General features: G+C 38.2%; 1 protein-coding gene across 2 annotated transcripts in view; it reads right to left on the bottom strand.

Moving 5' to 3' along the window:
- Positions 1–7,928: 7,928 nt before the first annotated feature.
- The window catches only part of doc2b (double C2-like domains, beta), a 134,742-nt gene continuing 119,080 nt past the window's right edge, over positions 7,929–23,590 (bottom strand). For both annotated transcript variants that reach the window (XM_051401900.1, XM_051401901.1), the window contains 3 exons: positions 18,795–18,876; positions 16,294–16,390; positions 7,929–14,311 (listed from right to left, as the gene is read on the bottom strand). In XM_051401900.1, coding sequence (XP_051257860.1) covers positions 14,178–14,311; positions 16,294–16,390; positions 18,795–18,876 — 313 coding nt within the window. In that variant the 3' untranslated portion in view covers positions 7,929–14,177. The remainder of the gene's footprint in view (positions 14,312–16,293; positions 16,391–18,794; positions 18,877–23,590) is intronic.

The following is a 23,590-nucleotide window of genomic DNA, read 5'->3' as shown; positions in this document are numbered from 1 at the left end:
TGGACAGCTATCAATTGGAATATGAAAAACTATAAAACCAAGCACCAAAATGGAAATCCTGCCAGTGGAAGCTCATTCCCAGAGTTGGATCTCCCTCTGAGGAGTAGAATCAACACAGGAGGAGGTGGAGGGGAGCTGGGGGTCCATAAAACCAAGCTGAAATGACAGCCAAAGGCAGCTGAGCAAGGGACCGTTTTAAATTCTGGCAGCAGCACGATTATTGCTTTACTAAAGCAAATCGCAGAAGCTGCAAATGAGAGCTGACAGTATGGGAAAATCTATATGTGGCTTGGGTGAAATGCAGTTGTAAATGGACCTTAATTTTGGGATTATTTGGTCACAGATACTAATAGCGTGGTTAAGAGGTAACTGAGCAAATTCAAGCTATACTTTTTTTATAGTCAGTGTACTCTGGATTATACCTTTTATGCACCTTACCTGCTTTAGAGCATAAGGCATTACCCAACACAGTGAACACATAACTTTCTGAGGGAAAAGATCTTCCCGAATATGTGTGAAAATGCGGTCCATTTATGGTCAAAAACTCTTCTTGTTGTGTTCCTGACAGCCTCAGGCTCCGACGCTTCCAACTGACTGATTTCCTACCACTGCCAGACTCCAAGTCTCTGTAGTCTCCGAGCACACTCAGCACTTTTTGTCCTGAAAGGTGTACGAAACAACTTAACACATCAGTGGCCCCGAATGGCAGCAGCAAAAGATGGGAAGAATTCTGTTGACTGCACAAACACACAGTTTATAAACTCACATTTGTTACGTGATGTTTTATACCACAATGATGAGAGCTGAAACTTTGAGAGTTTGGATTCCATTTTTAAGTTTGGATTCATCACCAACTGTGTGTAATGCCAGCGACCATGCAACCAGCACAATATAATGAAGGAAAGAGATTTGGGGCGCCAAGGAAAGGAGCATCAAATAGAGTACATTGCACACAGGTATAATGAGGCCTTGTCTACCTGCTGAGCGACTTTGATAATGACTGGAACAAGCAATGTGAAGATACTGCAGACTTTATGTTTCTTTGTGCCATTCTAGTTGCAGCCCAGTGTTCAGCAATTATAGCTGGATAATACTTGTAGAAGAAACATTTATTTGTTTTACCAACACTGTCCATTTCATTGACTGAAGGTGACAAGATTAAATTAGCTGGACAGATGTTGACTTACAGAATGCGTTTGAAAAGTATGGTAATAGCCAAAAAATGTACCCCAACTTTGGCACAATGATTGTACTGGAGGAATGACTGACTTTAATTATAAGTCCAGTTAAAACAAAGTAATACACAGCAGTTAGGTTACATGAGTTAGAAGTTACATTTGAACTTTTTTATCTTCTTTCTAAAACATTATTAGTTATTTAATTAATGTCCTTTGAAAAAAGAAAGCAAAACACATTATTATCATTTTAGGAAGGTTACAGTTCATTTGCAAATTGTGTAAAACGAAAATTGACAGAGCACATGATTGGAATCTGTGTCTGCTGCATCTGTCTCCTTCAAAATTAGCTTTTGGCATACATTGGTATTTTTAAAAAGCACAAATTAAAACAATAAACACTGATATGAAGTCTGTTAGAACATATTGACTGACCAAGTCATGAAAAATGTGGAATGATATGACAAATAGTAAACCTCTCGGTGAGGGTTAAAGTACTTTCAGCAAGTGAAAATCTTTCTACCTAACCGAGATCACAACAAGTACACTTTACTGGCCTGCACCTGATCTTAAAAGCAGCTTTACACTAAAAAGTGAAAATACTGTTTACTGACATAAACTAAATTGATGGATTATTATAAAAGGATACATGTTGAAAACATTACCCACTTCCTCTCTCCTCTCATCTGTCAGCATGTCTGTGTGAGGTGTGATAGTGAGACTCTACCCCCCTCTTATTGAATTTTCTGTTTAATGACACATTTAATGACCTGTTATCCTCTGCTAAAGAATGTGTTCCATTGTAATTTAATCTGGTGTTTAATATCTTAATTATGGGATTCTGATCAGAACATATTTTAAATAAACTGTAAAGACAGTTTTGCTGCACTGAACAAATTCAGAGTTTGAACAGCTGCAGATGTAGAGGAAGAATTTGTTCTGTGACTTTGTACCACTTATCCATAACGAGTGTGTGAGTCTACCTGGGTGTCTGAATCATCAGACATTTTCTAGAAATAATATAATCAGGTGCTGAGAGTCAGAGTTTTGGCCTTTGCTTAGGGATTATCTGAGCCATGTGTTTCAATCTTGGATTTAATTAAATTAATTTGTGGGCGTGAGCTATTTTTATCACTAAATTCAGAAAAAATGAATAAGTTTTATCACTGTGACAGAACTGAGTGAAGCCTGAATGCATTCTGCTGAAAGCTTTGCTGCTGCTGCTGCTGCTTGGTGTCATTTAAGAGGCAACAGAGCCTCAGACAGAGGCATGTAAAATGGAGGACAGGGGTAAGCTCTAATCTCTTCCCCGTGACCCAGATGAAATCCTGAGAACAACCAGGGTGTTGGCAGGGCTCAGCCCACGTCTTAGAAGTACCTCCCTCCGCCAGTACACACAACTGTGATCTGTGCAAACACCATTCTCCATGGATGAATGGACTTTGTACACCCTCAAGAACACAATATAACAAAGTCTGTTACCCAAACTGGTTATATAAGAATAAACCGCAGCTATTAATCAACAATCTCTGTGTTGATGTCAGAATGATGGAGTCAGCATTTCATAAGGCCAACAAACAGGCAAATAAACCACCTCATAAACTATTACTTTTGTCTACTTTGTAGTTTAAATTACATTATGATTTATATATTAAGAATTAAATTAGAGATTAGAACACAATACAGTACAGTTGTTAAACTGGCTGAATAATAAGGGGCTTTTAGACTGTATTCTGACACCAGAAGTTGGTTTCAGTTAAACAATATTTTGCTATATTCGCCACTGATCCATTGGGAGAACAATGCAGGAACATTTTTGTGTTCTTATCCTAAATATCTCTTGCCTTTTTCTGTGAGATTTGCTCACCAAACTGTCAACTGACAAATACCACCTGTTCCTGAGGAGGTGCGCGTTCGTGACATTTCATCATTACTACCTGTTGCCAAAGAGTTAAAAGAAGAAGTTTTGGCTTTCGGCTGACAAAAAGGAATAATTTGACATGAAGTTAGATGCTAAAAAATTGTCTTTTTATAGCAAAGCGGTCCATGATGAAAATTGGTCAAGGGAATAGGACAGCCAGAGATATTAGACAAGTGAATACTGCAGCCTAAGGTTAAATTTCTTCAAATTCATCAAGATTAAGGGATTATAATTGTCACCTAGACACTATTTCCCCTAAAATGACTGTTTTTATCAATGCAATGGCTTTGAACAGAGTAGAAGGATGAATTTTTATAAAACCACAGACCACAGCCACCGCTCTTCGGAAACCTGGAGGCTATGATACCTACAATGCTTATCTAATATTTAACATGGATGTGAAGCACTGTGGAGAGTCATTTCTGCCAGGACCTTCCCTTGGCTCAGTGCTGTGTTTTGAAAGCAGAGATCACCTAGTTCAGGTGCCGGCAAACACTAAGCAACCATTGCCCATATTTACTAGTCACATTCATTAAAGCAGGAATATTACATGTACAGCCTTTAAGGATCAAAATGAACTTATTAACCTCAGCTGCACATTTAATTTCCTTATTTTTACTGTTGCATCTGTCTTCTGACAGGCTGTAATGTTCTCTTTTTCCTCTTTACCTGCAGAGGCGGAGTCCTCAGAGTTCAGCTGCAGGATTCAACGAGCCACCATAGCCACTCGTTCATCATTTCATGCATTCTCCATTTGCTAGATAGATGGCTGAAAGCTCAAATTTTCTCATTTCTGTTGTGCTCAAAGACATAAATCACAAGTTCAAAATGTCTTCAAAATCTTACTCTTGACAGGAAAGTAAATGGGCGTCCTCCTTAGTTCTGTATATATTCCTAAAAAATATTCTTCCAGCGCGGGCTGTCAGACAAAATGTCATATCCTGTCACAAGAATAATGCAATGTACAAGAGTAATTGTGCATTTTTGCTCTTTGCTCTACATTATTTTCTTAACAGATGCCTTGTCATCTTATAATTGTAGAGGTGTTATTAGCAGGTACAAATATGCATTTTATGATGAGGTGGGCCTTGAATCTTTGCCAGGTGATTAAATGAATGAAGGGATGAGCAATGATCCTTCCAAGCCTGCCGTCTAGCTAAAACTACTGGTTCAGTACTTTTGTTGTCCTTTTTCCAAATTCTGTCATCAACAAAAAAAAAAAGTATTGTACACTCGTCCTTAAAGTTAGCTAACAAGTTTTAAATGTACAATATTTAATTTCTGCCACTAGGGCCATCTCTCACACCAGAAACAATAACAAAAGAGGAACTTTGTAGTGTGGGATCATGGGGGTTGTTGTCCTCACCATCATTGCTAGAATTGCAGTCAGTGTATCCTGGTTAGGATTCCTTCAGTGTTCATCTTCAGGAGGTTTTTACCAGGAGTCAAATTATCTGCAGAGGTCAAAACACTGAATAAAGTAGTTTCACCTTGAAAATCAATGTTTGTCCGACGCTGTTTGGTGGACAAGGATGCCTTGGAGGGACTGCAAGCAGACCAGAGCTCAACTTGTTACTCTGATTACTTAAGATCCAGATGTTCTGGAGGTTTCTACAAGGAGCTGAATTATCTGCAGAGGTGTCTCTGTTTCGGAAACAAATGTACCCAGTGATTAAAATGGGTAAAAACACGCCTCGTAGGGGCTGTGAGCCGAGCTGCTGCTAACTTTAGCTCAGCTTGTTTCTCTGATAACTTAAGATCCAGACGTCTGATGACTAAAATCCTTCATCCGGTTAAAATATAGAGTTAAAAACCACCAAGATCTAAAAAGTCTATTAAAAAAATTTGGCTTAAAAGTGGATACAAGTCAGTTTATGACAGCTTATGGCAAGAAATGACGCCATTTGACAGATGACCGGTGAAACATACCATTACCTGATTACATTTTTTTTAATATTATTGGAAACATTTTGGATTATGTAAGTACACAACTCAACAAAATATATAACATAGGTCTAGTGTTTATAGACATTTTAATGTGGAAATGTTACATATTATATCTCTAACAAACTAAATACTAAAAGTTACATGAAAACAGTCTTACTGATCATCTGAAGTATGTCTGTTGGGGGATATGAGTTCCTGACTGTAGCTGTCAAAGACTTTAGACTCTTTCACTGTTATAATGGGTTGCATTAGGGGATGAGGGCACAAAGAAAGAGGCAGCTAATTGATTTTCCTTTGTTTCCTGCATGTGAATGAGAGCTGTGCAGCCTTATGGTTTTCTGCAAGAGTAACCTTGTAAAAGGCACAAAAAGGAGATCTGTACTTTCTTGAATTGTCTCGTAATGTCCTCAAAGGGCAATACCACTTGAAAAATTGCCTGTATTTTCAATAGACCTGTACAATGCAGCTGAACACTGAATAGGAACAGTTCTCAATGCAAGATAGAGTAGGCGGTTAGAACGCTATAATGTTTATTGAGTCTGCTGAGGAGAGTTACTGTTGAAGCAGTGAATACATATTTGTTAAGTATCTTCACATTTCCAAGTAATTCCGCTAGTAGTTCCCCTAAATTCACAGATTAAAGGCCAGTCCAGTCGTGGGAAAATTACCCAGCCTGTATAATATCTTCTGTGGCTCTGGAGGAGAGTTGTTAAAGTTTAAAAGATGTACCAGGCAGAGAGGGTATAATAAAAAGATGCTACTGGTTTTGGTGAAAATTGGTTTTCAGTGTTTTGGGGGCTTTACCCACGCTCGCAAATTAAAGTCAGGATGCATATCTGCCTCTGTTACATTGATTTTAATATTCTTCATCTCTTGTGACTCCCCCAAATGTACGTGCAATACTAAATCACTGGAGTACCTTTATTACCTCTAATATGATTACAATTTCAAATGTTACATTAGATGTTATACAGCTAGTAAATACATTTTATACATATTAACATATCTACTGTACTGTAATACATATTTGTTTCTCTACTTTAACATGCAGGATTTGCTTTATATACTGCTATAATAAGTCATACTTTTAGGCAGGGGCAGATCTAGAGAAAGTCACAAGGTGGCAAGAGGGTGGCATGGAGATATTAAGGGGTGACAGAAATGTAATGCTGATTTAATTGTAAACAATCACATATATCAATATTTGCTTGGAAATGAAGGTATTTCAACTCAAAAACATTAGATTATTGCGGCACATTATTAAAAAAATGGAATAGAAATATCTAAAGGTGGCATTGGAAATCAATAAATTGTTTATTTTTCATTGAATTTAAACTATCAAGTAGTCTAAGATGTGGCCATAAAAGATGTTTTTAAATTAATTTAAATGCATGTGTTAAATTGACTTTGGCCAGTCGTGTGACTCCTGTTTTTATAATCTGTGGATGGCAATGGTCAGTCGATCTACAACCTTTTGTCCAGTCTAATATATCTCAACAATTTTTGGATGTATTGAGAATTTTGTACGGACATTCATGGTCCACAGAAGATGCATCATAGTTACTTTCTTTACTGACTTTTAAAGTGGCAGGAAAAGGTTTTCACATATCCAGAGAAATATCGTAACATCTACCAGGTTGATTGGCACAAAATCTGGTAGAGATCTCCGTACTTCCCAGATGACAAAAACTTTGCCAATCCCCTGACTTTTCCTCTAGCACCACAATGAGGTTCACATTTGTGAAATGTGTTGTTGCCATGAAATTTGGTACAGACATTCATGTTCCCCTCAGGAAGAACTGTAATAACTTTACTAATTCCATTACTTTTTATCAAACGCCATCATTAGGTCAAAATTGTAACTATTAATCATCTATATATTTATTCTTCTGATACAGTGTCTGATACTGAGTCATGTGGAAAGCTCAACATAATAAAGAAACGCACATGAATCCATCTTGCTCGTCCATTAGCTATGCTAGGGTAGCAGACATTCATAAACTTGCGTGATGAATCTGGCCTCGCATTAGCAGGAAACACAGCAGTCATGTAGCTTCCTATTGCTTCCCAGTCAAAATACATTACACTGGTATCACTGAGCTGGCAGGAACCGCCCGCTGTCTGCAAGCACCATTAGCATGGACCCTGGAGTGAGCTACAGAAATTATGTCACAGGAAGTCATTGTGAAGCACTTAAGCTAGAAGTATGCACATAAACTTTGCCCCTGTTGCAACCTGACACTACATCTCTTATCATTATTAATTACCACAGAGTGCAGGAAGAATTGACCCTTCAACTTTATAACAGACACATGCAACTAGAAAAAACAAACAAAGAGAACATTTTCATCAATTTGACAACACATATGCAGCAAAAAGAACTGCTGTCCCTTCTTAAAACCTTCTTTTATCTGAGAGCCTTTTCTGATTTTACTTCTTGAGGAAATCTGATTTTACTTTTCTAAAACTTTATTTCCTCAAATGTTTTTCTTGTTTTTATCAGTTTTTCTCGTTTTATCGTCTTTTAAAACCTGATGATTTTCTGTTTTATTTTTATGAAGCACTGCATTTCATTAGTATTATTATGCTGCATGTGTGTTTGTTTTTTGAATTGGCAAAAAGAAATGTGCTTTTGTTTTAGTTATTTGCAGACTTTTTTCCTAAATGCTGTGCAGGTGTTGTCAAATTGGTGATATTTCTTAGGTTTCTTCTTAGGTTTTGTCTATTTGCATGCAATTTAAAATTATTGCAACATACTGTATCTGAACTATTTATTATAACAATACCATAATTAGTTTTAGATAATAAGATTCAATAATTAGATTCATAAGCATGCAAACACAAATACAGAAATAGAAACAAAGAAAGGCACAATAAACTGCCAATTTGGCGTAGGACTAAAATATAATTTGAGACAATGCATTTATAGTCATACATTCAACAAACCAGAATAATGCAAACAAGTGCCTGAGTGTTAAAAAGGAAACAAAACAACAAAGGAGAGATTTTAATTCACATCAAGTCACGCTTCCAGATAGTCAATACAGCAGCCAAACAGGCAATGCGATAGTGTTCAAAGGTACAAAATGTTGTCGAGAAGAAAAGACTGACTTATAGCATAATCTTAGAGCATCCACAGTCGTGTAGTTAGTTTTTTTTTATACAGAAAACAGTATCAAACATTAGGCAAAGTCATCTCATGACAAAACCAAGAACATATGCATGCAGATTTGTTTTTTTTTCCATAATATTGAGCTTGCATACAAAGGCAGACAGATTACAAAATCAAAATCACATGTCGGTTGTATTCATTACATATTCATCAGAGACAGAGAGAGAGAGAGAGAGAGAGAGAGAGAGAGAGAGAGAGAGGGAGGGATCACTGTTGTGTCAAGGAGTATATTGAGATGCCAACAAGGTTTCACAGCCGGTTTGTGCCTCACAAATCATTGCGGCTGAAGAGGCTCTTAACACTTAAAGAAAACGGAAACGCGAGGGCCCATGTGATGCATTAAACATTTCACTCCCCAGCTTGGTTGGTGTGATGCCATTTGTCGAAATCAAATTTTCTTCAAAATTAATGGTGTGTGGCGTGAAAGCAGTGCAAAAGTTCTAAACACTACGTCAACAATAAAACTATGGGTGAAGAAGGTTAAATAATATAACAAATTGACATTAGGGCTGTTTGTCGCTATCCACCAGCTGTAATTAGTGAGTTAGAATAATTAGAATAACGTGGTCAGCCACACTGACAGACTCGACATGCTTCTAAAAACAAACATGCCCGGCCTATCACAGTGACGTGAGGTAATGACAAAAAGCTGTTAGCTGAATTGCAAAGCCTGACAGGAATCCTGAACGTTACGTGAGGACTATTGGTATGGCGTTTCTGTGTTACCAGTCAGTGCACGGTGGAAATTTACAAGAAAGGTGGGTGTGGGGGCATGCAGAAAAGGTCATACAAACTCATAAAATCACAAATACATGGCATGCATCCCAGCCTACTGATCCACAAGGGCAACTCAAGTTCCAGTCCTGGTAAGTTTCCAGGACTGTATATCAAACTTTAACATAAAATATTGAGTGGAGGAAAAAAAAAAAAAAACATAAATAATTCATCAGGCTAGAGGGAGTCAAAGGAAAGTTTTAGTTATATGACTTGAGTGATATAACCCCTGGTAGTTTGCTCCTGGCCTCTGAGTTCAACCATCTCTATTCCCCAGATACGTGTGCCCAAATACAAGGCTTTAATTTGACATATGAACAATATCAACAACACAGAGCACTAAGCTGCACATTCGTAGAGGATTTACTGTGGAATAGAAGGGGTTAAACATGTACATTCTGTTTGATACATTTAAAGTGGAGCTGCTTACATTGAAAAAAAAAAAAATAGAAACCTCAACAGATGCAACAACATATTAACAATATACATACAAGGCTAGTCTAGTAAAACTTCTGCCCTTCTCACCCCGGCTTTTCTTAGCAAAGCTTGCATTGCACGACTGAACGATCGCACTGACTTTAGCATAAGGACGTGTTTGGCTTTTCAGCAGCAAACTTCAGCAAGAATAGGCTGTTGTAAACAATACATGCTTTTGTTATTATTATTTTTTTTTAAACATTTGACGTAAACTTTCCGTTTTTAAAACTCGGCCCTTTGGACAAACAGCAGGTACATTTTCAGCCATGTTACAGTTGAAAATGCCGTCAGTGAGTTTATTTCTTTTTTCAGTAGAAACTCTGTAGTGTAAACAATAAGCTGCGCACACACAACCATAGAGCTGCCCAATCATGCAGTATTGTGGTTGGACAAGTGATTTCCACCAGGCGGGTCACCCACTGAACGTCATTCTGTGGTTGATTACAGCTGGACTCCATCAAGCGGGCTCTCTACGGACGTGCACACAGTGGAGTGAGGCTGTGTGATGTGATCGCAGTGTGCAGTGACTGCGTCCACCTCTGTGCTCAAATTATCCACAGATCATCCAAATCATCCTGCGCATATGAGATCTACTTTTATATCCATAACCCTCTTCAGCTCCTGACTAATCACATACTCAAAGCAGCTATTACGTGATTATGCTCTTACAGTACTCGCCGACTGACTGTCGGTTCCAGTTTGACTCACTCTGCCGACACTCTGCACGGCCGTTTGAAAGAAACTTAATCTTGCCCTTGAAGTGTGAAACCCGGTAGCCTGTTGCACCATTTAGGTGTGTAAGTTCAAACTTAGCCTAGTTATATCGTAAATTATTACTAAATTGTGATTTATGCGTTACTAAAATAAAAGCGGTTGCACCACGGGGAGTTGTAACTTACCTCTGTGGTTAGTTGTTACTTAGAGTTATGTTGTAACTTACAATATAATAACATACATAACAACTATAGTTACACATGCCCCTAGGGTAGTGCAAATCATAAAATGTCACAGAATTATACTCACTGACTGGTTCTTATGCCACACAGCATCATCTTTTCATGAACTGCAGCCATTTCACAACACAGTAATCCAGTACAAACCTAATTTATTGATATGATATTTCAATATTGATCTAGCTTACTGCAATATGCTACAGTGCCTAAGAGGCTCATGCCAAACCAATACGCACAGGAAATCTATCATTTATTGGCCACTTGCCTTATTTACGACTATATGTCCAGACTAGTTATTATTAGGACTAGTTATGTCCCAAGTTATGGTGGTACAACCAATTTTAGTAGCTGATTTAGTTACAAACTAACTTGCCTCTAGTGTCAACTTTACACCCTGACTCTGGAGAAAACTTTGACATAGCTGGTGCAGCCCAGTGCAGTTCTTTAAAGCAGTCGCTCTTAAGAAATCTGTAAATATTACTATTCACCACAGCTGAATGAAAATGTCACTGTGGCCTTGTATCCATGACTCATCTCCAATTTATGAATGCATATTTGAATTAGCTACCCATTGCTTTATCACTGTAAATAAGAAACAAGCCACTTGTAACGAATGGACAAAACACTTGTCGAGCCTTGACATCAGGATTACCACAAAACTAGGCAGCTCTATAGATTCGGGGTTGCACTGAAGAATCAGTGAGTAATCCAAGCCGGTGGTGCTATGACACCTGGCATTGTCTCATATTGATTAGTCTATACAGAGACATGCCGGGAATCAGTGTTTGTAACATCGTGAATGCTTGCTGTAAGCCCTCAGGAGGAGTTCAGGCAAAGTTGATTTTTATTACAAACGTTTGTTTATTGGGCAGAAGTTTGGTAACCTGCCATCCTGCAAGCTTACAGATGAGCATCAGTCATCCTAAAATCCTCTAAGCAGAATTTATGGCTATCAACTGCCTGTGTTGTTGGTGTGGTTGTGGTACTTTGTCCTTTCCAAACAAACCCAGTTCACTAGGAAGAGGACTGAAGGCCTCAGTATGCTTCAAACAAGGTACTTGACATATGATATAACAGCGCCTGAGATCCCTCTTTTCCGATGGTGGAAACAAGGTCAACAATGCCCACTTTAGGCCAAGTTCAAGCAAACAACAGCAAGGAAGGCTACTCCTTTGATACAGTGGAATGCCAACACAGGCTCAACTTTAGCTGCAACGCAACATCCTGTTTATAAAATGATTGCTGCAGAGATTTTTCTTGAGTTGTAAAATCCTTCCTTGTAATATTATAAGCTGCTGTGCTATCTTTTGGTGTTTAAACTCATGGATTTATAACTCAAACGTAACTTTTGGAACTGTATTCATCCTCTCAGCAATTCCTGAAACAACATACACCCACCAAGTTTTTGAAGTCAGAAATCCCAAGGCAGCATTTGAATTTCTCCATTCATCTCACAAGTACCTTCTAACCTTTCGTTTATAATACCACGTAAAACACCACAAATGCCTTCAACCGTTTGAAAGTGTGCATTGTTTGAACGATTAATCACGTCGAGACTACAAAGACAAAAGTGACAGAGTTGTTGGAGATGGATCAGGGAGGCAGTAGGATGCAGCCAGGAGGAGGTTACGACGGCAGGGTTTTAGCATCGGATTCAACTGTGGACATTCAGGTATAAACACAGTTTTCTTCTGTGACATTGCTATGGTTAAGATTTGGTTTGGTTTGGCCACAAAAAGTTAAGGAACGACAGAGGTGGGAAGTAACAAAGTACAAATACTGTACTTAAGTATTTTCTTCAGGTATCTGTACTTTACATAAGTGTTATTTTTTTCTGAGAAGTTTCCACTTTTACCCCCTACATTGTTACACAAATATCTGTACTTTCTACTCTTAACAAAAAACAGGCTTGTTACTTTAGTTTTTAATACAATTGAGAGGGATTGTCGATTATTATCTTTTGCATCATTGCATGGCTTCCCAACATCGAGACCGGTGCATATCATAAATGACAAACATAGCATGATGAAAAAGACAAGAGAGGGAGACTCTATTTGAAGTTTCAACTTAACACGGAAACAGAAAGAAACAGTAAGAGTACTTCTTACTTTTAGACTTTGAGTACATTTCAGAGCCTGTTCACTTTTACTTGATTAAAGAAGTTGAATCGGTTCTTCTACTTTTACCTGAGTATCTGTACTTTTACTTGAGTAAAGAATGTGTGTACTTTTGCCACCTCTGGACAACGATCATGATTTAAAGAAACAACATTGATTGTTGATGGGAAAAGAGACGTGAACAGCGCTTTGTCTCCCATGTCAGGTCCTTTTGCTGACCACCCAGACCTTTTCCCTCATGGTGGTTTTCCATCAAATTAGCTCTGGTTCTTGAATCGGTTCCATGGTGCTATCGAGCGGACCGTCCTGCGTTTCCACCAGTTTTCAGTAAAACCACTTTAATTGCACAACGACATGTACAATATGACACGCCCAATTTGGTTCCCAAGGAAAACCTGCTATTTTTTGGTTCAAACTTTTCAGGTTCCGAACCGATTTATTTTTGGTCGAAATGCTTCGAACGGTCCAAACCTAGGAGCTTGAACCTTGAGCCGGTTCACTGATGGTGGTAAAGATCTATCTGCGGACTTACTATTATCGTCTTTGCTCTCGATGGACAACAGTCACAATTCCTGTAGCTGCTAGAGGTCTTTGAAGATAGCATACTGAAATGACTGATGAAGTTGTTTTTCATGGAGGACAGTCTCTGTCAGGCAGCTCAATCTAGTTTGTTTGAAGCATACTGAGGCCTTAAAGGTCCAGTGTGTAACATTTAGGAGGATCTACAGTTTCTACAATAGCAGGGACAATCCAAACACTGGCTCTAGACAGGGGTGTTTTTGCATTTTTTGCAGGTACCGTAGTTTCTCCTTCGTGCTATCCACTGGACCTTTAACTTGTACTGCATTTTAAGTTGGTTCTGCGTTCCTATGACATTGTTCACACCAGATTTCTACAACAAACTGCTGGCAGTTGGCCCGCTGTGTGGGAGTCACTTAAATAGGGGCTGAAAAACAGGACCTATGCTACCCAACACTTTTACAATCATATTAATGTGCAACATCTTCAGTAAACTCAGAAGAAAAAAAATAAATCGGTGGCTCATTTATTTATACTGCTCCTTTACAAGACTAAATATTAATGTCGAGCAGAATAAAGGTGGTTTACTTGAGAAGATGGGAACTATTCCACTAAACATTTCTGCAAACTCCAACAGTATGAAATTTTGCTACATCCTTTGTTGGATTCTCCAGTCTTTTACCACTAAGATGACAGTAAGAAGGCTTTGTTTGTGCTGTTACAGGGACCGGTGAATCATTGGTAAATTGTTTAGCTGCTGTAAAATATCTCATATCTCATTAAATAGAAAGCATTTGCTCCTTTTTTCTTCACTGATCGTACAAGAAGTCAGAATTATGAAGCTTAAAATTCAACTCTACAATCCCCGTGATTCATTTTGTTCAAAAAACAACCCCTATTGTATATGTGAGAGTGCTGTGGAACACAAACATAAGGTTTTGGATATTTTAAAATGAGCCCTGTTGAGAGGAAATATATTCCCGAAGAGGTGTCACAGGTCACTGTGGCCAACATGAGGAAAATCCAGAGAAGAAGAAGAAGAGGAGGGGGGTAGGAAAATGAAGGCAGGAGTCCTATCTGGTGCAGCCAGGGAGGGGACGGGGGCCAACAGGATGTGGGTCTTCAGTCATTTAATGAACCAGGTAATTCATTGGTCAACGTGTGCCAGCGCTCAATTTTCTTGTCCTTATTTTTGAGGCAGTCAAACCAGTGTTTGAGCCTCTCTCCGTTTGCATTGATACCCAGAGAAACACCACCTGAAAGGACACAAGGAGAGTATGAGTCACATGCTGAACTAAATGCAAAATGTGTAGGAGATGTAGAATGTCTCACATTATAAAAGAGTAAAAGGATAACAGCAGATCATTATGGTGCCTTAGCAACAACACAAAATAGACAAAACAGGTGAACAGGTAGCATTAAAGATGTTGTGATAGAGCACTTTCTAATGAGACAGCCTTTATAAAGTTGAAACTAATGGTTTATTGATGGTAAATCTCTATAAGCAGATATTTGCATATGAATGCAGATACGTTTTTTAAATAATAAAAAGCTAAATCCTCATCAGAGCTGATAGATTCCATGATTGCACTTCGTCCAATGAGTTCCGCCTCTTTTGGTCTCCACACAAATCACTAATGTGCTTGGTCAGGAAACCAGAACGCTTTCAATCATGGGTGCTGGAAGCAGGGGTGCTGAGGGGGCTGCAGCACCCCCTGAAATCTGATATAAAGAAAACTAATAATAATAATAACTATTAAATAGGCTATATGATCCTGTCCATTTGAATTAATGCAAATGAATCAATACCATGAATGTTAGGTATTTAGCATTTAGCATGGCGTCATTATTAATATTAATGATTTTCTCTCAGCACTTGCAACCCTGACTGACTTCCAGCGTCCCTCCCATGCCAATATTGTGATATCAGATATCTGTTTATATTATGTTTTATTAGATTGATCCATGGTTAATAAATCATTTATTAATCTTGACAAAACAATCTCCCTTCAAGGTCCATTTAGTCGCTGCTCTGAAGTTATTAATCATATCACAACAACTAAATAGCTTTTGAGCAGTGGTGGAAAGTAACACAGTACAGATAATAATCTACTTTTTACTCCACTATATTTCTTTCACAGCTGCAGTTACTGTTACTAATTTAGATTTTAAATACCTATAATGAGAATATAAAATACAATGCATATTATATATTAATATGCAGTAGGCAATGCACTAATTATTATCCAGTTGTATAATGTAATGCAGTAGAACTCATTTAGTCTGCAGTTGAAATTAGAAAATTCTGTTAATTATACTACCACTAAACTCAGTTTTGAATGCAGGACTTTTACTTCTTCTAAGGGTATTTTGAGTGGTATTGCTGTTTTTACCAAACTAAAGTATGTGAACACTTCTTTCACCACTGCAGTTGAGGTGATGTTGTTTTGCCAACTTCTGTTTCAATCAGGAAAGAACTTTGAATCTCAATATTTTTAGGTAGATAGAATTTATAGAGGTGAACAGATGTGACTCGCCCCTGATATGTTAGGGAGAAACACAATAAAAATAACCCCTATCTACACAAATGGCTGAACACAAACACAAAGTCAAGCTGAATGTTAAACAAAATGGCAACCCAGTGTGATTTTCAGGGTACACCGCTCTGGGACGAGAGCATGACATTTGTCTTTACTACAATGCTACTCAGTTCTTAAGATTGTGGCCAAACAACCTTTACTCAAGGTCCATTTATTAGCTTTTTCTGGTACTTTCAACAGCTTCTCACTGACTTCCTCAGTAAATGATGCTTGGTCAGTTATCATGGATTTTTGATGACTCCGAGAAGACTCCAATTTCCAAGGTCAAGGAAGAACTGCCAATAAAAAACGTTGTTTTCCCACTTTTTACATTTTTATGATATGTTCCTTTATTCAAGAGGGATAAAAGCTTTTTTATTACTTTGAAAAAATGATTGGGGGGAGTGCTTTGAAACAGGGCATCATGCTCAAACAGACATGAGTACATGATGGCCAGTTAGTTCCCAGTATGGCTCAGTGCTTGTTTGCTTCCCAGCCACCAGCCTTCAGAGAGGTCCGGGCAGATGGCAGACTCAGCTGGACAGAAGGCCAGTGGCGCTGCTGATGCTGATGAATATCATTCTAAGCTATTTAAGCTTGTCCCATGCCGTCATCGTCTCTGATGAGGCAGAGACCTGGCACGGTTCAACTGTGCTTACCAATGAAATCGTTGGACTTTCCGATGTCGTAGTCCCACACGGTCACCTCCAAGGTCTTTTTGGTGAGGTCTGCATATTTTATGTCGTAACAGAACTCCTGCAGAAAAATAGAGCAGCAGGAAATAAAAGCGTCACAGTTAATCTCTCCAGTGTAATCATGTACGATTACAATGACATCTTTTCATATCACAAAGCCCAAAAATGTTGAACGTGTTGAATAAGAGTCAATTTTGCTTCACCACCTTCACAACAAAGCACTCTTCTGCATGGTGCTAGCTCTGCATAATTATCATTACAAACCTGAATGCAATTAACATTTGTTTCATTTTCTGGTGAAATTGATTCCCACAATTCTGGGCGCCTCATTGAGTTTTAATTTTTCGTTAGTGCCCAAAATAATATTCAGGTTAATGTCGGTGCAGTAGTTTTTCCCACTCTCACAGCCTGTCAGTTCAGGACATTTAAAAAGACCAATTCAATATACTACAAGTGTAAGAGGTATCTTGATTGAAGCACAGACGAATTAAATGTACAATGCATACCAGGGTACTTTAACAGAATGACAGCGTAATCAATAAAGTACACTGTCCTCTAAATGAAACAAGCATTTTTCCTGATATCAATTTGCACGGTGTGAAGTGGGAGCATTTATTCTGCATTTCAATCTGTAGTTCAGTCAAGGTTGCTGCTCCACCTTAATGAAATCAATGCCTTGATACAGAGGAAGACCCCATTGCTCGTCTCTGACAGAAAGGCCAAGAGGTGATGGAGGAATATGGACGCAAAAAATGTCAGAGGAAATGTCAAGCTGCTGGCCTGCGTGAGTGTTTGGCCAGGGCCGTCCTCTCTTATACAGGTGGATACTTCTGAGCCAAGCTACCCCGTGCCACGACGCACTGAGGAGCCTGTTCAGCCTTGAAAACATGTTTGGCATCTTTCTGCAAAACATGGCTGGGTCCTCTGGGTCTTTAGCAATGAATTTCAGATTTCCACATTATTTACAATCAGTCATTTTCATTACAAAAGAGGAGTTGGTCTGTGAGACTGAGCTGCTCTGGTTCATTTTAGAGGGGAATAAGGGCTGATAACTAGTCTTCCTCCATGCTGAATTTATCAAAGCACAGCAGCACTGGGAACTCTAAAGTCAAAATATGTAAAGGTTTTAAACCTGCTTTCTGACCTGATGTCTTATCTTATAATGTCGATTTGGTGATAGCAACATCCAGTAGATGCAGAGCAATGTTAGCATCCTTTGGGAGTCGTGTTTCTGGCCACCTGGCTTCACTTTTCTTTTAGCTCTGTTCTGATCTCTGCAAATTCCAGAGAAATATCTTGCTGTTTAACTGCTTAATGTTGCACTATGTTCACCAGCTAATTGTTTACTTCGTCCATCTGTCGAGCAGGTAGTATACAATAGGTTTTTAGAGCCTTTTCTCTGAAAACAGCTGCCTGCTGCGACTGTAAACAGGACTGATGAGATCAGTGAGAACCAGAACAAATTAAGTGCCATTAAAACCAAAACAATGAGCTGAAAGACACTAAAATGCTCCGTAGAGCACAGTTTCCCCAATTGTTAATACACACATTTCATTTGTTGCAGCTTTAAAGCCCTTGTATTATAATTATAAAACAAAATTCTTTATGTTTCATCCCAGGTGACATCACTTTTTCCCAGATGAACCCCGCCTACTTCAAACCAGCGAGAAGAACAAGAAACAAAGAACAAGAATCCATCACGTGTAATGATGAAAGGTGTTTTAACTTTGGCAATACATTAAATTGTGTTCATGGAAGACCCCACTGCTCATGGTGTGAACCTGAAATATTTTTCCAGAGCCTTTAAAGCTGCATAGCAACTGCACAAACTGCAGCTTTAAAGAATGATGGAGATAACAGCCGTGGATGACTAGAGCACTGGGGAAAAGGGAGCCCCTTTTCTGTCATTGAGTAAACTGACAACCCTGATTAAGTGACATATTTTATGGATATTTATGGATATGAATATTGCATTAGCTTTCCTGATATTTTTAGGAACTTGTATACATTTCTCTGTCTGTATGATGTATTTTTTCATATTACATCATACACAATGAATAGTGGACATAGTTTCATTCGGACAATGTTTTAAACGTGTTTTTCAAGGCTGTTTTTTTGGTCCAGAGTTCCAGTGGATGAAAGAAGATATGAGGTTAGATAAAGTATCAGTGCTGCCAAAAGACACCTGAACTATGTCCATGACTTTTGTGACTTATTCTACCTACAGTACATCCAACAGACAGCTTCAGTTCTGCTCATCCTTTAATGAATTTAGAAAAATGTGCTTCTTTTCGACCTGACAGCCGTGCCCTCACAGAATGGCTTTTGTAGGTCCCGGGGTTACAGAGGTTGCTCAGCACACAAAAGCACTGGATAAACACTCAACTCAGGTAAAAGAAAAATAGGAAAAAGACTGAAATGAAATTGGAGCTGTGAGGTTTCAGCGCAATTGCAATGGTTTATACCTCATTGAACTCGGGATTGAGCGTCTTCTTTTTCACAGCAGTCTTGTGCTTTGACTTTTTGTTCTCGTCAGGCTTCAGGTACCTGTAGGACAGCAGGGAGGAAGACTTAATACAGGGCTTAACAGCACTGACAAGGAACAGCAAGCAGAACATACTACAAATGAATTTATTAAAATATACATGATGCTTCTATATTGTATGTAAATCCTCATATACAATGTAAAAGAATGATTCTGTACATTTCTGTCCTCTAGAGGGTGCTGTGGTACTGCCCTATATTCAACCGCACAGCTGCATTACATTACACACATTACATTATCTGACTTTAATAGACTCCACCTGTGCTTTTTATTAAAGACATTTTTTCCAGTTGGTAATACATAGATGCTGTTGTGTCACCATCTCTCAAAGCAGCTCTTCTCTGTTAAGATTAATCTCCGCCACATGGTTAGTTTAATGACAAAATCTCATTTTAGTGTCTTTTTGATGAGATTACAGAGGTGAAGACACCTCACCTCATAACTTAATCACAGCAGTGCAGCTCTCCAGTATGTAGCTTATTTAAACCCTAAATCTTCAATATGAGCTGTTATGAGTTTGTTCTGGAAGGTTTTGTTAATCTTTATAGTTTTCAAAGGTTATTTTTTTGTTCTTTTTAGATTGGCCGTTGAAGCAGTTTGAGTCATACTAAACTCAGTTGGCGATTTATGTGTTACACCTAGCTGAAGTAATGCAATCTATTGCAACAGTCCTGCATTAAATCCTACTTTCACCAAAATAATAATGTTTCATTCTTACAATAACGATACCTGTTTTCGAGTATACACTAATGAAAATAAACACTATATTACATTTTTGCCAATAGATTCTCCTAAATGTTAAACAGTAAACCTTTAAGTGTACTTATGCCAAAACAGTTGTTCTGTTTTAGGTCTTTTGGTTTTTGATAAATAAATCTTGATGGGCTTAGAATTCACTAGTGCCCTTTTGGCAATAGAAAGAGCTCATCAAGGGCTTTCCTTTGATATATATAACTGATTCTAGCCCAAAATACCCCTCTGGTTCTCACCCCTGTATTGCAGGGCAGCAGTATCTCACTGCATTCACTATGTTTAGGTGAAACTAATAAACTAGAAACTAAGTATATATAGTGAAATATGCAATATAAATAAAAGTTGACTCCATTTTGGTTTGTGGAGGTGTTTCTAATACATGTATCATCAGTTTCAGTTTGCATTCACTGCAGTCGATGAGTCAGTGGTAAAAACAGATTGTTAGTGCTACTGTTGCTCTGGGTGCAGGCATTGGTGTTTATAATGTTCAACCTATGTGTGTGTGTGTGTGTGTGTGTGTGTGTGTGTGTGTGTGTGGGGTGTGTGTGTGTGAAGGTTGGACCTTTGCTTCTACCCTATTCTGCCTTCATAAATTATCCAAAGCGCTGGTTACATATATACATATATATATATATATATATATATATATGTATATATGTTACACCTGCGTAGTGTAGTGAATGTTCTGTATTACCTCAGTCCATTTGGAAAAGAACAGTTTTGGGCAATAATGCTCATTCTGATGTTGGTATATTTCAATCCAGTGAGCAATTACAGTAGCTCGTCACATCCCTCTTTACTTTTACGTGCTCACTGGACCCACACAAACTTCAATTTCCCAAGGTAACACAGAGACTTAAAGGGAGGGTAAGTGGGTTATAGCTCACAAACGTACCCCTGGGGGAGTGAGGGCTGAAATTGTTGTTGATGAGGATATTGCAGCAAACCTAATTGTTGTCATGTAATGGGACTGCAACTGACCCCAAGGCAAAACAAGCTAAGAGTGAAAGTTAGGATGCAAACAATGCTATTGAGCAGTACAATGGTTTTAAGTCTTATTTCACTGTGTAAATTGCTGCAATTTTGCAGTACTGCCATTACTCTGCTTTCAGCAGCTGTACAATGAAACTGAATACTCATCGTTAAGAATATATTTTACCTCTAGCTTGATGAAATGCACTTTTCATTGACTGAAGAGCCGTTAAGGAGGGCATTTACTTCGCCATTTCTCATGGCGTACACCACCACCTAGTTCGACTAATGTATTCCTGCTTTCTACATTCATAAGGCACATTCTAAGAACATGCCACAAATTATCGGCACAATGGAGCAAACAATTTACAGTTGAGGTGACAGCTGTGAGTTGATGCATCACATAGACATGTGCTGCTGAAAGAGGAGAGAAATCATGCAGCCCTGTCTCTCTGACAGAGTATACATTTCCTTTATTCCCTCTCACATGAGCTTGTCAGTAAATCTATTATCTGCCTGAGTGTCCTTCAAGCTTCAGGGAGATTTTCTCAACCTCAAACTGTTGGAAAATTGTTGCCAGCCCCTCTCCTCCGAAACGAGTCGCGCTTTTGTTCTCGAGGTGTGCACAGCAGAGTCGAAAATTAATTGCACTTTCATTGCTCAGCCAGATGAAAGACTTGGGAAATGTTCAGGTGTGATAAATAGGACTCTCCTTCAAATTGCAGCCCTGCGGATGGCCTCTTGTGCTGTGTGTCTTTCATGCCGCTGATAATCACAGGTAGTCTGTCTCTTTTCTGCTAAAACATCAGCACTGCCAGCTAATCCATTTCAGCACTTCTACAGAGCGTTGTACACCCACTAAAAATAGCATTACTGTGACGAACATCCGCCGTTTTGGGCAGAAATGTTTGTTGAGAGGAGAGAAGTAATCAATCAACAGGTGGCTGTATGCGAGGCCAGCCCTCGTCTATATGTTATGTATTCTGTAAATTATCAATTCAAGCTGTCTTAAATTTACAAATCCTTGTTTTATAGTATATATTTCATAGATTCTTTGAAGGCTTAAGGATGGTGGTGACACTTTGCTCTACAGCAAGACATCTTGACAACAGACTGAGCCAATTTGCCATGGAATTTGGTCTCAGTATTCATTTTTCGATTTTTAATGATATTGGTGACCCCTTGACTTTTTCCACCAGTGCAAACATGAGGTCAGATTTTGTCCTAGACCAACAGTTTGGTTACAGATAATAAACAACAAATTCAGTTTTATGTTTAGAGCATGGAGCTCTGTAACTGCAAATGAATGCGTACAGTGTATGTCAGTAATTCATACTTCTTTTTTTCTGCTCTTCCATATGGAGAGCCAAAGTGTTCAAAATAAGGTAAATAAACAAAACTTGAAATCAATTATTGTATGAGTAAACCCAGACAAAATAATAAAACCATGAAATTGTGAGGTAAGCCATTATAATTATTATAAAATGTTATTCCCTCCCACTTTCAGTTTTGTAACATTGTCAAATTGCAGGTTATTTCTATTTAATTCCACCTGTTACTATTTCAAAATGGACATTTTGCAAGGATGAAGAAGCAATATGAAATAATATTTCATAATAGTTAATTGGCAACTATTTTACCTAATTTTTCAAGAACAAAGACCTGAAATCCCTTCTGCTTTCTGTTTTATGTCACAGTAAACTTTTAAGTGTACTTGGGATATTACACTGTTAGTCAGACAAAACAAGACATTAGAAGGTTATGGCTGTAAAAATCTTTTTTCACAATTTTCTGACGTTTTAAGGGCAATTACACAATTAAAAATGGACATAATTGCAAGTTGCAGCCTTAATAATTAGCTAAGTTAACTACAATGTCATGGTATTCATAAACCTTTATTTATTTAATTTTGAACACACTGGGTCTCCATACTTTCAGGTTACCTAACATGACATATTCTTTGACAAAAAAGTCTGGTTTCTCACAATTTGGGTCCAATTCTCAAAGCTTTGTCCATCATATTTATTGGTTTTAATAAAATGAAAACACTCACCAAGGTAGATACTGAGATCTAGGAACATGGCGACAACACAACAATAAAGTCTGTCAAGTTAAGAAACACGAACACTTAGACCATCAGACAGGTTGTAAACCAGCTGACAGTTTGTCCAGATTGTCTAAACCTGTTTATTTGGAGGTAAAATTGAAAGTGAGTGCACCAAAGTGTTTGTAATAATCCCACATTGCACAAGAAAAATGTTTGCACTCACAACTACAGTTAGCTTACGGCAGACGATTTGGGTAATACATTTACAGTTCGTCTTGGTCTTATCTTCCAAATACGTTTGGCTACCCTGAGGGTTTGTTTACAACCTGTCAGATTGTGTGTTTCTTTCCCCATGAGACTTCCTTTTATTGATATCACCATGTTCCCACATCTCAGCGCCTAACTTGGTGAGTGCAGTCTTATTATTACGTATAGAAATGATGGTCAAAACTATAAAAAATAAGATGTAATAAACAGGAATGAACTGGAACATTTTGATATAAGGTTATATCAAAATTTGAAAACATACAACATGAAATTGTGGAGCATGGCTGATGCTTCTGCTCTGACTGTATTTGCAAGTGTTTGTGGTAACACTTTATTTATATATATATTCAAGTAATACTTAACCAATGCATGACTCATAATGATTTAATGCGTCAATTAATGTGTGCTTCAAAGCAGCTTAAACATAACTGATCATTCTGCTATAATTTGTCCATTATGTTGTTAATGTGTCAAAAATATATACCTATGAACATTTAGGTTTGACTTGAGTATGAGCATGCATGTGTGGCTTCCAGCCGATAGGAAATGGAATCTGTTCAGACCAGCTCTGCTTAAATTGGCTGCTGGTATATTTAGATTTCTGTTGGTGGGACTCCATCCTGCCCTGACACCAAGTTACTGTAGCTGGCCCGGCTGCTTGCAGAGAGTAGCTGCCC

Source organism: Dicentrarchus labrax, unplaced genomic scaffold (assembly GCF_905237075.1).
Source record: "Dicentrarchus labrax unplaced genomic scaffold, dlabrax2021, whole genome shotgun sequence".
Taxonomy (NCBI): Eukaryota; Metazoa; Chordata; class Actinopteri; family Moronidae; genus Dicentrarchus; species Dicentrarchus labrax.
Note: the sequence above shows the minus strand (reverse complement) of the source record. Positions and strands in the feature narration are given on the sequence as shown.